Source organism: Poecilia reticulata, chromosome 4 (genome assembly GCF_904066995.2).
Source record: "Poecilia reticulata chromosome 4, P_reticulata-male-v2, whole genome shotgun sequence".
NCBI classification, from domain to species: Eukaryota; Metazoa; Chordata; class Actinopteri; order Cyprinodontiformes; family Poeciliidae; genus Poecilia; species Poecilia reticulata.
Window position 1 is genome coordinate 14,711,514 of NC_088833.1, and position 15,728 is coordinate 14,727,241.

The 15,728-nt window shown below is 43.5% G+C and overlaps 1 protein-coding gene and 2 long non-coding RNA genes across 3 annotated transcripts; 2 read left to right on the top strand and 1 right to left on the bottom strand.

Annotated features, from left to right (window-relative positions):
• Positions 1-7,257: 7,257 nt before the first annotated feature.
• LOC145551341 (terminal uridylyltransferase 4-like) lies at positions 7,258-11,022 on the top strand (the record flags this gene model as incomplete). Its single annotated transcript, XM_081605836.1, has 7 exons — positions 7,258-7,477; positions 7,559-7,606; positions 8,330-8,412; positions 8,490-8,605; positions 9,379-9,533; positions 10,118-10,218; positions 10,477-11,022. Coding segments are annotated over 7 exons (1,269 nt in total), but the record flags the coding sequence as incomplete, so codon positions are not given.
• Positions 11,023-11,366: 344 nt separating this feature from the next.
• On the bottom strand, positions 11,367-12,575 carry LOC145551439 (uncharacterized). Its single transcript, XR_014087280.1, has 2 exons — positions 12,489-12,575; positions 11,367-11,612 (listed from the first exon to the last, which is right to left on the bottom strand). It is a non-coding gene; the product is annotated as an uncharacterized LOC145551439 (long non-coding RNA).
• Positions 11,443-12,177, top strand: LOC145551438 (uncharacterized). Its single transcript, XR_014087279.1, has 2 exons — positions 11,443-11,580; positions 11,662-12,177. It is a non-coding gene; the product is annotated as an uncharacterized LOC145551438 (long non-coding RNA).
• Positions 12,576-15,728: the final 3,153 nt, after the last annotated feature.

Genomic DNA, 15,728 nt, shown 5'->3' on the forward strand with positions numbered 1-15,728 from the left:
AGGAATCTTTTCTGCTCTTTAGAAGAGGTTTAAAACAGTCCCTTTTGTAAATAAAGTTTATAGTCAGCTGAAAATTCATATACTTCATTCAGTCACCTGACCTGGGCTTACTTATACATTCACTAATTTACATTAAATCACCAACTGGATCTGAGAACTGAATTGGACTGTATATAGTGGGATTTAAAACAGACTATATGTTGGTATTGTCTAGAAATGAATCTAAATAAATTAATCATTAAGTATCTGGTCACCCCTTCAGATAATTTAATTCAGGTGTTCACTTCAATGGCCAATGACGTAAAAAATCAAAACCCATGTATGCAGATTTGTCATCGTAAAGGAATGGGTTGCTCTAAGCCGATTTCAGTGTAATCCGATGCAAAAAAATCCAGCTGTGAACTTTTCTGTCTTACAGACATTCCACAGCCAACTATTAGTGGTATTATAACAATAAAAAAGCAATTGTAGAAAACGGGCAAATTGTGGTTACCAGCTTTTTGTAGAGTAAATTACTACAGACCTCCAGTCTTTATGTGGTTTTAAGGTCAGCTCAAGAACAGCATGTGAAGAGTTTTATGCAATATGTTTCCATGGCCAGGAAGCCGAATCCAAGACTTGCATCACCAAGTGCAATGTAAAATGCCAGGTGCAATATAAAGCAATGTGCAACTGGACTCCAGAGGGGTGGAGACATTTTCCCTCAAAAGATGAATCACATCTCTGTGTGGCTATCCAATGGATAGATCTGTGATTTGCTGTCACCAGGAGAACAGCACTTGCCTGACTGGAACTCATAATCGTCCAGCATATTAAGTTATTCTGAACAATTTCATGCTCCCAACTTTGTGGGAACAGTTTGCAGCTGCCCCTTCCTGTTCCAACATGACTGTGACCCATGGGGACAAAGAAAATATCTATAAAATCACGGATTAGCTTGGTGTGGAGAAACGTGACTGGACTGCACTGGGTCCTGACTTCAACCTAATAAAACACCTTTGGGAGGAATTAGAGTGGAGCCCGGGAGCCAGGCCCTCTCATTTAACATCTGTTCCTATTTTCAAAATGAAGTTTGAGAAGACAAAATCATTTTCAGCTAAACACACTAAACTTTGTGGAAAACCTTCAGAGAAGAGTTGAGGTTGTTAAAACTCAACTCTGGCTAAGAATGGGATGTCACTAAGGTTAGTGTTTGTGAAGGCAATTTACTCAATATTATATATTTCCATATAATTTTGAATAACCAGTTTATTGGTTTATTGTGTTTATTTTGTTTAGTAAACTGCAAAAATTAGTATAAAAATACCTGCATTCAGGATATCAAGAGTAAGAAGAAAAATGTCCAAGAATAAGCAACATGTTTAGCTTAGCTCCTCTTCCTGAATGTTAGACGATGTTACTCTGTTTTCAGTTCTAAAACAGTTATATTTTCAAACATGTTACATTATTGTGACTTTGATCTCATATATTCTGGCATCTTCTAGAGGAGGAAAAAATAGCTGTTAGATGGATAAATATTTATTTATTTGGCATTTTGCACACTTTATCTTTTATAAAGATGGGTAAGAGCAACCCTAGCAAGCGGTAGTCGTTAATCTTTGCAAGGGAGACTACAATTTTTTTAGGTTGACATGGCAAATACCCCATTGATATAATGCTATAGCTGTCAAAGGTTTGAAGAGCAGTGATTACAGGAGCTTGGAACTTGGAGTTGTGTTTGACGAAGAAAAACAGCGTAATTACTCTTGTATCGATTGTGACTAACATCAATTATGCTCATGGTTCTTGGAAAAACCATGAGCGGTCCAAGCTGTTGATCTGTGGGCTGATGTACCTCACCGACAGCTACAACTAGATGCAGCTGGGATCCCAACTTTACCACTAATTTAGTTAGCAAATGTTTGTTGAAACGCTGCTGCTTTTTGCTCTTATGGCCTAAGGAGTGAAACACATTAAACAGACAGGGCAACAGGCTAAGTCATGTGAACCAATTCAACAGATGAAATGACTAGCTAAGCACCAAGAATTTGATGGGAAATGTTTTCTTTTTTTCCCCCCTGCATTTTATTAAATTACGTCTTCAATGTAAGTACCAAATATGATTTATCTTTAGGTTTGGCACCAAATATTAAATTTAAAGTTGACAGCTCATATTTTACTCTTCTGGCTCTGCGGTGCAGCAGAGCATGAGCATAACAGCAGTCTGGTCTTGGCCTTGGATGGGAATAGAAAAGTCACGGGTGACGAGAATGGTCTGCATGCACAATAAAACGGAGTTCAAGCACCATTTGCTGGAGCTCTGCTTCCATATTGTGCACAATACCACTATATTATTTTGACAGATATTGCTCCATTGCATTTTAAAGCCAATAGGAATACATAAATTAAAATGAAATGCCTATAGTGTTGTAGGACTCATGTTGTAGGTTATATATTCTTTTTTTCTGTTTCCAAATGTCCCTGGATTTACATAATGTTGTTTGTCTATGAAAGGAGTGAATAATTGTCCCAAAGTTCAAAACACCAAAGTCATTTTATGATGTCAGACCAGTGGGTTTATTAGAGAAATTAGAGAAATTAATAATGAGCTATTGGATGTGATACAGGACAAACTTGACCCTCTCTAGATCATTTATTGGTCAAAGAGAAGAGTAGATTATGCAATGAGGGAACTTCCAAGCTTTCTTAACTTCTGGAGGGCCTCAAGACGGTGATCAGATAACTTTTTATTATTTTTTTCAGCTTTGTATCTAACCTCAGATTTCAACAAAGTAGATAGTGACTTATCCAAGCCTCTTTATCTGCCACGTCTCCCAGCGGTCATGTAGTCTCCCCCATATTGTTTTTTTTTACACCAATGATGACTAGAGTCATTAGAATGGTCCTCACATTATCACGTTTTCAGATTATTCTGTCATTGTGTTGCTTTTCAGTAGATAAAACACAGAACATGGTCTGGTAGTTTAGAATGTTTATTTTAAAATGGAAGAGATTTTTATAAAGGAAGCTTTAAAAAGCTTCCTTTTTAAAAGTATACATGGATAATATGAAGAAAATGTGTACTGACTTTAGCAAAAGCTTCACTTCCATCCCTCCAGTAGTGATCAACAACCAAACAGTAGAGCTGATGCCACAATATAGGAGAACTTGGTGATAAATTGAGCTTCAGTAGATTTGCTGGTGTTCATAGTTCATAGTTCATGGCTTTATATATATATATATATATATATATATATATATATATATATATATATATATATATATATATATATATATATATATAATATATATATATATTATATATATATATATATATATATATATATATATATATATATATATATATATATATATATATATATATATATATATATATATATATATATATATATATAGCTCAATAGGTAAGTCACCAGTCTTCCACCCGGGAGACCCGGGTTCGAGGCCAGGCTGGGGCTGGGGCAAAAAGTTACAACGGTGACATTGAGCTGTCAGTGTGGGTCCTTAGGCAAGACCCTTGGAGCTATATAGCCTACCTCATACCATGAGAGACACAAATAAGCACGACATGCCGGCTCAGACGTCGCCCGGTCAAACAAGGTCTGCGTCAGGTGCTGGGGAACCAGAGCACCCTGATGAAAAGTGGGCTACTGGAACAAGACGGAAATGGGCGAGAGGTGAAAACATGGATCTGTTGGAATGCTACTACTCAAGTAATCCTAGTCAGAGGGGCTACATGCAAAGACTGTGGGAGGAATGGTTAGCTCGACATCCCCAGTCAACACTAACTGCCAAACAACTAGTAGCTCAGTGTTCCAACATCCGCAAACGGCAACTGCTGTCACAACTTGAGATTGACGAGGTACGACACAAGTGCTACGGGAAGGAGCCAGGATGCCAGGTCAGAAGGGAGTCAACTACAACTCCCCACCCAGAGACTGGGTATGTAGCCCCAGTAATGAACGAACCATCTGAGCTGAACGAGGCAGCAACTGACCTGAGAGAGAGAATCATGGCCCGAATGAACACCAGACGACCCCGACGCCAATTACAACGGCTGAGTGAAGTACCATCAGAAAGTCTCATTGAAGATGTGAATGCAGCATTGAGAACGATCCCTACCAACACCATAACAGAAACCAATGAGCTGATATACAACTCAGCATCAGTGATCCTTGAGATGCTTGGTTATAAGAGCAACCATGAGACCCAATACCCACCATGGAAAAGACGGTTAGAGGCTAAGATCAAGATCACAAGGAGGGAAGTGAGTCAACTGTCAGAGCTCCAAAGGGGTGCAATGAAAAGATCAGTACCCAAGAAGTACAGCCAGATGCCCATACCTGAAGCACTCGAAACTGCCAAACAAAGGCTCCAAGCCTTGGCCAGCCGCCTAAAGAGATACACGAGAGAGAATGAAGCCAGGAGGATTAACCGGCTCTTCGCCACCCAACCAGCCAAAGTGTACTCTCAATGGCAGGGTAATAACAACAGAGCAGACCCACCCAGGCTGGAGACTGAACAATACTGGAAAGGCATATGGGAAAGGGAGGCGTCCCACAACAGCAATGCACAGTGGCTAACCTCTCTACGAGAGGACCACAGCAACCTCCCGGAACAAGCCCCGGTAACCATCACTGTGGCAGATGTCCAAGACAGAGTCTCGGGTATGAAAAACTGGACAGCACCAGGACCTGACATGATCCATGCCTACTGGCTTAAGAAACTCACTGCCCTCCATGAGCGACTGGCAGCTCAACTGAACCAGCTGCTACAAAATGGGACTCACCCTGAATGGTTAACTGAAGGGCGCACAATCCTGATACAGAAGGATCCCTCGAAGGGTTCAGTCCCATCCAACTATCGGCCAATAACCTGTCTCTCTACAACATGGAAGCTCATGTCAGGCATCATAGCGGCTAAGATAAGCGGGCACATGGATAAATACATGAGCAAGGCACAGAAGGGCATAGGCATAAATAGCAGAGGAGCCAAACACCAACTCCTTGTAGACCACACAGTCGCCCGAGACTGCAAAACCCGACACACCAACCTGTGTACCGCTTGGATTGATTACAAGAAAGCCTATGACTCAATGCCACACACTTGGATCATTGAATGCTTAGAGATGTACAACATCAATAGGACTCTAAGAGCCTTCATTGCAAACTCGATGGGGCTGTGGAAAACCACCCTTGAAGCCAACTGCAAACCACTTGCACAAGTGTCCATCAAATGTGGCATATACCAAGGAGATGCTCTGTCCCCACTGCTGTTCTGCATAGGCCTGAACCCTCTCAGCCAAATCATCAACAAGACTGGCTACGGATACCGACTCAAGAATGGGGCCACGATCAGTCACCTCCTCTACATGGATGACATCAAGCTGTACGCCAAGAGCGAGCGAGACATCGACTCACTGATCCACACCACCAGGATCTACAGCACTGACATTGGGATGTCATTCGGACTAGAGAAGTGTGGTCGGATGGTTACAAAGAGAGGGAAGGTCGCCCACACAGAAGGGGTCTCACTCCCAGAAGGAACAATAGCAGACATAGAGCACAGCTACAAGTACCTGGGAATACCACAAGCAAATGGCAACCTCAATGAGGTCACAAGGAAAGGAGCCACAGCCAAATACCTCCAACGAATAAGGCAAGTCCTGAGAAGCCAGCTCAATGGCAAGAACAAGATCCGTGCAATAAACAGCTATGCCTTACCAGTAATCAGATACCCTGCCGGAATAATTAGCTGGCCAATGGAAGAGATGAAGGCCACGGATGTTAAGACTAGGAAGCTACTAACCATGCATGGAGGATTCCACCCCAAATCCAGCACCCTGAGACTGTACACGAGCCGTAAGGAAGGAGGCAGAGGACTAGTGAGTGTGAGAGCCACTGTCCAGGATGAAACATCCAAGATCCATAAATACATCAAGGACAAAGCCTCAACGGACGATGTGCTCAGCGAATGTCTCAGGCAATGGGGAACAGAAGACAAGGTGCTGGAAGTACCATCATGGGAGGACAAGCCCCTACATGGGATGTACCACCGACAAATAACTGAAGTGGCTGATGTCAGGAAAACCTACCAATGGCTGGAGAAAGCTGGACTCAAGGACAGCACAGAGGCTCTCATCCTGGCCGCCCAGGAACAGGCCCTAAACACCAGAGCAATAGAGGCTCAGATCTACCACACCAGAGAAGACCCAAGGTGTAGGTTGTGCAAGGAGGCCCCTGAGACAGTCCAGCACATAATAGCAGGGTGCAAGATGCTGGCAGGGAAATCGTACATGGAACGACATAACCAAGTGGCAGGCATAGTGTACAGGAACATCTGTGCAGAATATGGACTGGAAGCCCCGAGATCAAAGTGGGGAACACCCCAAAAGTGGTGGAGAATGACCGAGCTAAGATCCTGTGGGACTTCCAGATCCAGACAGACAAGATGGTAATGGCGAACCAACCGGACATTGTGGTGGTGGATAAAGAACAGAGGAAAGCCGTTGTGGTGGATGTAGCAATACCAAGTGATTACAACATCAGGAAAAAGGAGCATGAGAAATTGGAGAAGTACCAGGGCCTCAGGGAGGAACTGGAAAAGACCTGGAAGGTGAAGACCACAGTGGTGCCTGTGGTAATCGGGGCCCTCGGGGCAGTCACCCCCAAACTGGAGCAGTGGCTACAACAGATCCCAGGAACAACATCAGACATCTCAGTCCAGAAATGTGCAGTTCTAGGCACAGCCAAGATACTGCGCAGAACCCTCAAGCTCCCAGGCCTCTGGTAGAGGACCCGAGCTCAGAGGATGAAACAGACCACCCGAGGAGGGTGAGAAGGGAATTTTTTTTATTTTATAAACTCCAGGTACATTCAGGAGCAGCAGGAGCAGCAGCAGCTGATCCTGCTGCTCCTGAATGTACCTGAATGTACCAACTCTGGTTGCCTAGCAACGGCCTGCTGGGTAAAAAGCAGTTTGGAGTTCCCCTCTGAATCCGGTTGCCTAGCAACGGCCGGCTGGGTAAAAAGCAGTTTGAAGTTCCCCTCTGAATCCGGTTGCCTAGCAACGGCCTGCTGGGTAACTTGCACAGCAGCAGTTTCAAGTTTCCTCACTGTCGCTTGTAACTGCTTAAAAATAAGAAAAACAGCATAAAGTGAAAACTGGATGAAAGGGGAAAGACAGATATTTCAATATTTAATTTCAGATATTTACAACAAATAAACTCGTCAATAATTATCGGCTGGTGTGACACGTTTACACGACGGCAGGTTTCTCAGCCTTGTTCTTGTCGCGCAGCGTCAGCGGCTGGCCGACCGGCAGCCCAACACCGAGTCGGTGGGGGAGCTGTGGCTCGGCCTGCTTCGCTTCTACACCGAAGAGTTCGACTTCAAGGAGCACGTCATCAGCATCCGGCAGCACAAACGCCTCACCACGTTCGAGAAGCAGTGGACCAGCAAATGCATCGCCATCGAAGGTGACCGGGCCACTTTGCTTTCACCTGCTGCTGAGCTCCGCCGGCGGTTCGATTAACTTTTAACATGTTTTCTGTTCCCAGATCCGTTTGACTTGAATCATAATCTCGGTGCTGGAGTGTCGCGTAAAAGTAAGTCTGAAAAGCAAAACTCACGTTTATTAAATCTGCACTTCATCAGCCGTACATCATCTGAGATACTTTAGAGGTCAAATGAAACCAGAGCTGAACCAGCAGATGCAGTTTGATGAGTAAAAACTAAAGATTTATCTCACCGAATGAAGCAAATATGTTAAATGAATCCAGTTCACAGAAAAATCTGTTTTTTTCTTTTCACAGATGGGGCAAATATTTAAAAACATACTTTTATGAAAGTTACACTTTGCAGCTTCAATGTTTCCAGTCTGTTCTTTTTTTTGACTGAATATATTTTTCACATCTAACTAGTTTTTATGTATTATCCGTTTATATTTTCTGTTGTATCGTCTTTATTACAGCGGAGGCCAGAGCCAAGTTTATCACCGCGTACAAAACGATGCTAGAAAAGCTTTAAACAAAAATTATTTCAGTTCGATTCAGCATGGAATTGATTCTAGTTATCAAAAAGTATCAAAGTTCAGTGTTTTATTCAGCGTTTCTGCATTTGGAGTTTGGTTTGGATTTTATTTGTGCCAGTAGAATGACAGTGGGCTGAGGACTGAGCCCTGAGGAACCCCTCGTCCATTTCCAAACAGTTTGATTTGAACAATTCAGATTCATCAGATGTTTTTTATTATTAATACTAGTTCTGCACAGATTTAGTTAGCTTAGCATCTTCAGATTTTAAGCCGGATGGATTTTTTTTCCACCCCTCAGTGACGAACTTCATCATGAAGGCGTTCATCAACGGGCGGAAGCTGTTCGGAACGCCGTTCATTCCCATCCCCGGCACCGAAGTGGTACGTTCCTCCACGCTTTCCCTCCCAGGCGTCCTGATGAACCGGGGGGGTTAAATCTGCGCCGCCTTCCTCTGCAGGAATACTTCTTCGACTCGAAGGTGCTGACCGACGGCGAGCTGGCGCCCAACGACCGCTGCTGCCGGATCTGCGGGAAGATCGGACATTACATGAAGGACTGCCCGAAGAGACGCAGGTCGTCCTCTGACAGCTTGTCCTTTACGCTGAAGGCAGCAGGAGGAACAACTTTATGATTTAACTGGTTTTCAAAGTGTGGTCTGGGGGCCATTTGTGGCTCTTGGACTGATTTTTCTGTGGTCCGACTGCAATTCAAGAATGACACAAATCTGATCCGTTTAGAGTTGGTGCTTGATGCAGATGCACTGCAAAAACACAAAGTGTTCCTGATCAATTTCTAGTGCAAACATTACGATGGGAGTAACACAAAATTAATTTTTGAAATTATTTCACTTACAACTTGGGAAAAATAATCTGAAGATGGATTGAAACAAGCCTCTGTTTCTACCTGAAGTTACTTGCAAGTTAATTTTGTGCCAAAAAATCTCAGAAAAGTTTCTTGGAAATTTATTAGATTGAAAAGTTGAAACTCAGGAAAATTTACAAAAGTCAAAAATGTTCAATTTTACAAGCTCCAATAATTAAAAAACATTTTTTTTCTCAAATTCCTGACGTTTCAAACTCAGACGTTATTTTTTCTGTTTGTTTTCTTTCTCTTTTTGACTTTAATGCACCAAAATCAGCTTTTTCTAATTGATTAAACTCAACTTTTAAAGCAAACACTTTGAAAGAAAGTGACCCAAACCCTGTTCTTATTCTGGGAATAAATTAGTTGAATCAAACCAAAAGTAAAGTGAGAACTAAAAGTCTTTCTCGCAGTGAAACAGTCATTTGGTGAAAAGCTTTTCACACGCTGCAGGTTTTTATTTGTCTTCTTGTTTTGTCCTTCAGGGTGAAGAAGAAGGAAAACGAGAAGGACGAGGACAACAAGGAGGACGAGCGGGAGCCGAAGGACAGACGCTGCTTCCAGTGCGGGGACATGGGACACGTCCGGCGGGACTGTCCCGAGTACCGCCACCTCAAGCAGAGGAACGCCGCCGCCCCCAGTAAGCAGAGGGCCGTGCGTCAGTAAAAACACTCCCCAGGTCCAGCAGCTCCTTTCTGCTGCTTTGTTTTGTGAAAGCTAGAGGTCAAAAGGTCAATCAGGCCAATTTGGTGTCAACCAACTCATTTTATAGATATTAATGAAAAATGGCTTCCAAATTCTTCCATCCTGGGTAAAAACAACCGAAACTCACTGGTGGGAGAAATGACTGATGGTTTTAAGCCAAAAACTAAAATCTGACGCCTCCATTTTAGTTTACATTTTCTGAAGAAGGAAGCTGCGCTCAGCGTCTTCAGAGATTTTGGTGCAGCGCCCCCACAGGCCAGGAGGGGAACAGGTTTTTCAGAGCGTTTGAGAACCACAGCAGCTGGAAACGTAACAAATGTTACAACTTTGGTCCAAAATCGAACTGAATCTACCAAATTATCAAGTGGAAAAACAATCTGTGACATAAAAGTTCCAAACTGTCGGGTACGGTGTGGTATCTGTGATGCTGTGGGCCTCTTCCTGATACAGCTGACAGCTGTGATGGAGCTGCAGGGCTGGACATGAATGAAAAGCTGTTGTTTCTGCGTTTCGCTGCAGCTCCTCTGATGGTGCGCAGCGTGGTGAACTCCCAGTCCATCCCCATCCCGGCGGCGGCGGCGGCCGACTCTCCGGGAAGAACCAGACAACCTTCTGAATGTGTGAGTTCAAACCGCTCGGTCCGTTTGCTTCACATCCTGAAAAATGCTTCAGCTTGAATTTGTTTTTCAAGGTTTGTAATAAAATGCATAATTAAAAACCTAAATTTAGAAGATTAGACTGTTGATACTCAGGAAATTGTAACTTTTTTTTTGGAAAAATATTTGGCTTTTCAAACTTAGAGATGCCCTGACGCTCCGTCACATTAGTGTTTACGGTTATCGTTTATGCATCACGGCTCTCTGCTCCGGTTCTTTCAGTCGGACAGTCGTCAGACTCCGCCCTACTCCCCGCAGCCCGCCGCCGTCCCCCACGGCTCCCCGCTGTCCTCCGGCTCCCCCCAGACGTCCCACAGTAAACCCGGCTGCGTCGGCCCCCCCCAGATCCCGCTGTCCCTCTTCAGCTTCCCCTCCTCCCACCCGGGCCAGTTCCACCCCGCCGCGCTCGGCGCCCTGGGGCTGCTGCCCTCCCACCAGTCCCACATCGCCTCTTCCTCCTGGCCCATCCACGGCCCCGTCCTCGCCTCGGCCTCCGCCGGCGGCCTGTCGCCGCCCGGCCTGACCTTTGCCCTGCGTGTCGGGGAACGGCAGCCCCATGGGAACGGGCGGCGGCGGCGGCTCCGTGAACCTGAACGACCCGAGCATCATCTTCGCCCAGCCGGCAGCGGGGCGGCAGATGGGCATGGCGCCGGGTCGGGACGGACAGTGGCACAACCACATGGCGCAGCCGGGGGCGCTGATGGGAAACGGCACGGTGGTGACGTCAGGTACTTCCTGTTTGCTGACTCAGCTGCAGCTTCATGCTAATCCGTTATGTTCACACCAGCAAAGGTTGATCTTTGTTTTACAGCTTCTCTAACATTTTTCCCATAAGTGAAGTAATTTGCCAGTGGAACTAGAACTTTTTCATCAATATTAAGGAATTATTTACTTAAAACAAGTTTCCACATCTTGCTAAAAATAATGCGCAAGTTAGTTTTGTCTTATTTAAACGGTACTAAGATATTTGCACCAGAAACTAGATAAAAATGCTGAGTAAGAGTTTGATTTTTTGCAGTGTAGTACGTAAAACAAGCATCAAAGGAACACAAAGTGGTTCCTTTCATTCCTGAATTATCCAGATGTTCACTTCAGAAGATTACAGGAATGTCTGAGAAATAAAAACATTTGTTTTAATATTTTTCGTCACAGAACCGGGCCACCAGGTCCAGTTTGAAGGTGTGAGCCAGGGCTCGCGGCTGTGGGAGCACAACAAACCGCCCCAGTTCAGCCTGTCTCCCTCCTGGCCCTACCGGATGCCGCAGAACTTCATCCAGCAGGGCGGCGGCGGCGACTTCCAGCCCGGGAAAACCTTCCTGGCTCCAGGTCGGACCACGGGATTCCAGGAGCTCAATGGTCTGCAGGGGAAATGAGCTGTTTTACTGATTCTGTTCTCCTGTTTTAAAGGTTCTGTGGTGCATCCCAATCCGAACTTCCCACTGGTTCCTCATGTTCGGCATCCAGTCAACATGAATTACATCCAGCAGAAGAAATGATTTTAATTAGAGTTCTTGGTCAGTAACAGAGCAAAATCATGTACTCTTTGCATCAACTGATCACATGGACAATTTTAAGAAGAAGAAAAAAATGAATTTTATCATTTTTGTACAGTTTTTATGTTTTACTTTTTGGGTCTCATTACATTGATTTGTGATACAAATGTTAAATATTTTAATGCCCCCGTTTTTGAGGGGGTTAAAAAAAAAGTGTTTTTATTTTATGTGTAAAGGAGGATAAATTGTAAACCTTTATTTTTACTAGCTGTATTCATACTTTGCTTGCTGAAAGATGAAGGCTTTGAATAGATGTTTGTTTTTAAAACAACCTAACGTGTCAGTATGTAGTGCCAAAAGCAAGAAAAAAGGGGAAAAAAAGAAAAATACGAAGAAAAAGCTGCAAAAAAATAAAGAAAAAAGCAAACAAGTCTGGTGTTGCTCTTCATTACTTACAAGAGGACAAGAAAAGCTGAAACAGTTTTAGAAATGCAGCCTAGTAATAACTAGAAATGGTGTTTAATTCAGGATATAAAAAATGCTAAGTGGATGCTAACTTTTAGCAAAAACTTTAGCTAGCGTTCAGCACACTTAATAGTTTCCCCTAAATTAATATTTCTGGATAAATTCTAAACTGACTGTTTAGTAAACTTTCATTTGAATAAAGTTCAACATCTTGAATTTTGGTTGTCGCATGTTAAGAAATCTGCCAGTAATTACACGGTCATATCATGCTCTTACTTTGAAGTGGGTGAAAACTGTTTGAGCGTCACTTCCGTTTCCTGACTTCACGTTTTTCCTTTTTTTTCCCCCTTAAAAACAAGAAACATACAGAAACGAAATGTAACGATGACGGTAGAGAATAAGATGAAAACAAATACATTAGTTTAGGTTATAGAACATGTAGTCGTAGTATTTTAAGGGTAGATATTTGAATGGAGGCTAGCTAACCCGTTAGCACTAGCTTCCGTTAAATAGCGTTTGTGAACTTCGAAGACAAAACCAGAAGTTTGCGAGAATCAGAGAAGAAATACTGGACACACAGCATTTAGCACATGAGTTTGTAGATAAAAGCTCACACACAGAGATAAAGATTTAAGTTTATGGGAAGTGTACGGAAAAATTAGGCATAGAGCCACAAGGCAAGACCCAAACAGTGATGGTCCATCAGCTAAATCTGTTGGGTCAGGCGTATGGAGGACCAAAACTGACATAAGAAGAAATAAGAGCAAAAATAAATGTTTTAATAAGAAATAGAAGAATGAGGGCCATGCATGCATGCATGCATGCATGCATGCATGCATACATGCATACATGCATACATACATACATACATACATACATACATACATACATACATACATACATACATACATACATACCAGTGACATGCGGTCAGGGGAGGCAAGTGAAGTTGCTTCCTAAGTGGACAGTTTGATTTCACTGAAGTTTGATTTACTTGGAGTTATATTGAGTTGTTTAAATGTTCCCTTTATTTTTTTGAGCAGTGTACATACATGCATACATGCATACCTACCTACCTACCTACCTACCTACCTACCTACCTACCTACCTACCTACCTACCTACCTACCTACCTACCTACCTACCAACCAACCAACCAACCAACCAACCAACCAGTGACGTGCGGTCAGGGGAGGCAAGTGAGGCAGAGCCTCACCTGTCATCATGGAAAAATAATATAAAATCATTTATATTTCTATTTTCACCCTGTTGTTTTGTACTATAAAGTATCTATTTTTTACTTAGCTTAACCAATTTTGACTACTTTTTCTTCAAAATCGCTGGATTTTCGCATTTTCCCATTCAAATGCTCAGAAGCGAAGCCGGTGAGGCAGCAGCGAGCTGAGCCTCACCTGGGATTGCGCAACCTCTGGCTAACTGCACTGGCTGCCATTAAATGACAGCATGTTCATCCTGTCTGTACGCCGGCAATAAAATGGCTAATAAACATTTAATATATGGACTGATTTTCCATAATTTCGCTTATGTAAATAATGTACAGTGTTTTTTGTTACCAACTGCGTGTGTATCGTGTTTTGTGTGCGGAGGAGCGATAAGAAACGGCAGAGAACAGACTGGAGGTGAGGCAGGCAGTTCTCTTGCCTCACCGCTGGGGGCGCTCATGTTCCCAGATATAGTGACTGCACAACTGCAGAGTAAGACACGGTGAGCTAGCCATGGAGCTAGCCACACAGTAAATAAGTAAAGTACAGCGATATATTTGTTTTCTTCTCTCTTCCGACGTCAACATGAAAGACTACATTTCTAAACTTAAACAGTTTTCTAAAGTGGATTTTTAATTGAAGCAGGAGATAATAACTAAAGGAAAACCAACACCGGAGCTGAAAGTTTTACTTCCAGACAGTTTGATTCTCAAACGGAGTAGAAAAGATGCCGAGGATAAACTTGGCTTTGGATGAACGGATATTCCTGTGCAGAATTAGCGGTGCATGGATTTCATTGACACGTAAAGGTAAGACAGCAATAAGATGTTTTAGTTTAGTTTTTTTTATTTAAATGTGCGTTTTGTGGGCTACAGTTAATGTTTAAATAATTCAGTAAAGTAGAAGCGGTAGCTAATCCACCACAGCAATTATTTATTAATAAAACATGAAGCCTAAAACATACAACAACAAACTAAATGTTCTGTTCTGTGTGAAAAATTCTTGAATGTTTTTTGGTGTTAAATCCTAAAACTGAAGTGGCATTGTTGTCAGTTGCTATGGCAACGAGTCTGCGTAGCTTGGAGAATACAGATCCATTTGCTGTGGATCATAGCACGAAATTAATGCCTACATTTATATGTTTCACTAAGGTAACGCGGCTATGGATGACGCGTAAAAGATTAGTCTTTCACGTTATATATATATATATATATATATATATATATATATATATATATATATTATATATATATATATATATATATAATTTCATTTATACATGTCGGATATATATTGTTTATTTATATATTTATCTTTTATTATGTTGTGTGTTATACATATATTTTTGATAAGAAATAAAAGCATAAATACATATTTGATAAGAAATATATTATTCTTTATATTTTATTATTTTAGTTATGTATTTATCTTTATTATGTTGTGTGTGTATATATTTTTTGACAAGAAATAAAAGCATAAATACATATTTTGATAAGAAATATATTATTCTTTATATATTTATTTTATTTTTTACAAATTCTCCATCACCATCCCCAGCCATTCTGCCAGCCTCAGTATCTCATGGTTTCCAAGCAGTTTGACTGTCTCTGGTCTGTCTTCTCGTCTCCGTCCGCCGCAGTCTCCTCGTCTCCGTCCGCCGCAGTCTCCTCGTCTCCGTCCGCCGCAGTCTCCTCGTTTCCGTCCGCCGCAGTCTCCTCGTCCCCGTCCGCCGCAGTCTTCTCGCCTCCGTCCGCCGCAGTCTCCTCGCCTCCGTCCGCCGCAGTCTCCTCGCCTCCGTCCGCCGCAGTCTTCTCGCCTCCGTCCGCCGCAGTCTCCTCGCCTCCGTCCGCCGCAGTATCTCGTCTCCGTCCGCCGCAGTCTCCTCTCCCGTCCGTGCGTCTTCTCGTCTCCGTCCGCGCAGTCTTCGTCCATCCGCGCAGTCTTCTCGTCTCGTCCCGCAGTCTCCTCGCCTCCTGCGCAGTCTCCTCGCCTCCTGCCGCCGCAGTCTCCTCGTCTCCGTCCGCCGCAGTCTCCTCGTCTCCGTCCGCCGCAGTCTCCTCTCCTCCGTCCGCCGCAGTCTCTCTCCTCCGCCGCAGTCTCCTCGCTCCGCCGCCGCAGTCCTCGCTCTCCCGCAGTCTCCTCCGTCCCGCAGTCTCCTCGTCTCCGTCCGCCGCAGTCTTCTCCCCGTCCGCTGCAGTCTTCTCCCTCGTCCGCCGCAGTCTCCTCGCCTCCTGCCGCCGCAGTCTTCTCGTCTCCGTCCGCCGCAGTCTTCTCGCCGCAGTTTCTAGCTGCAG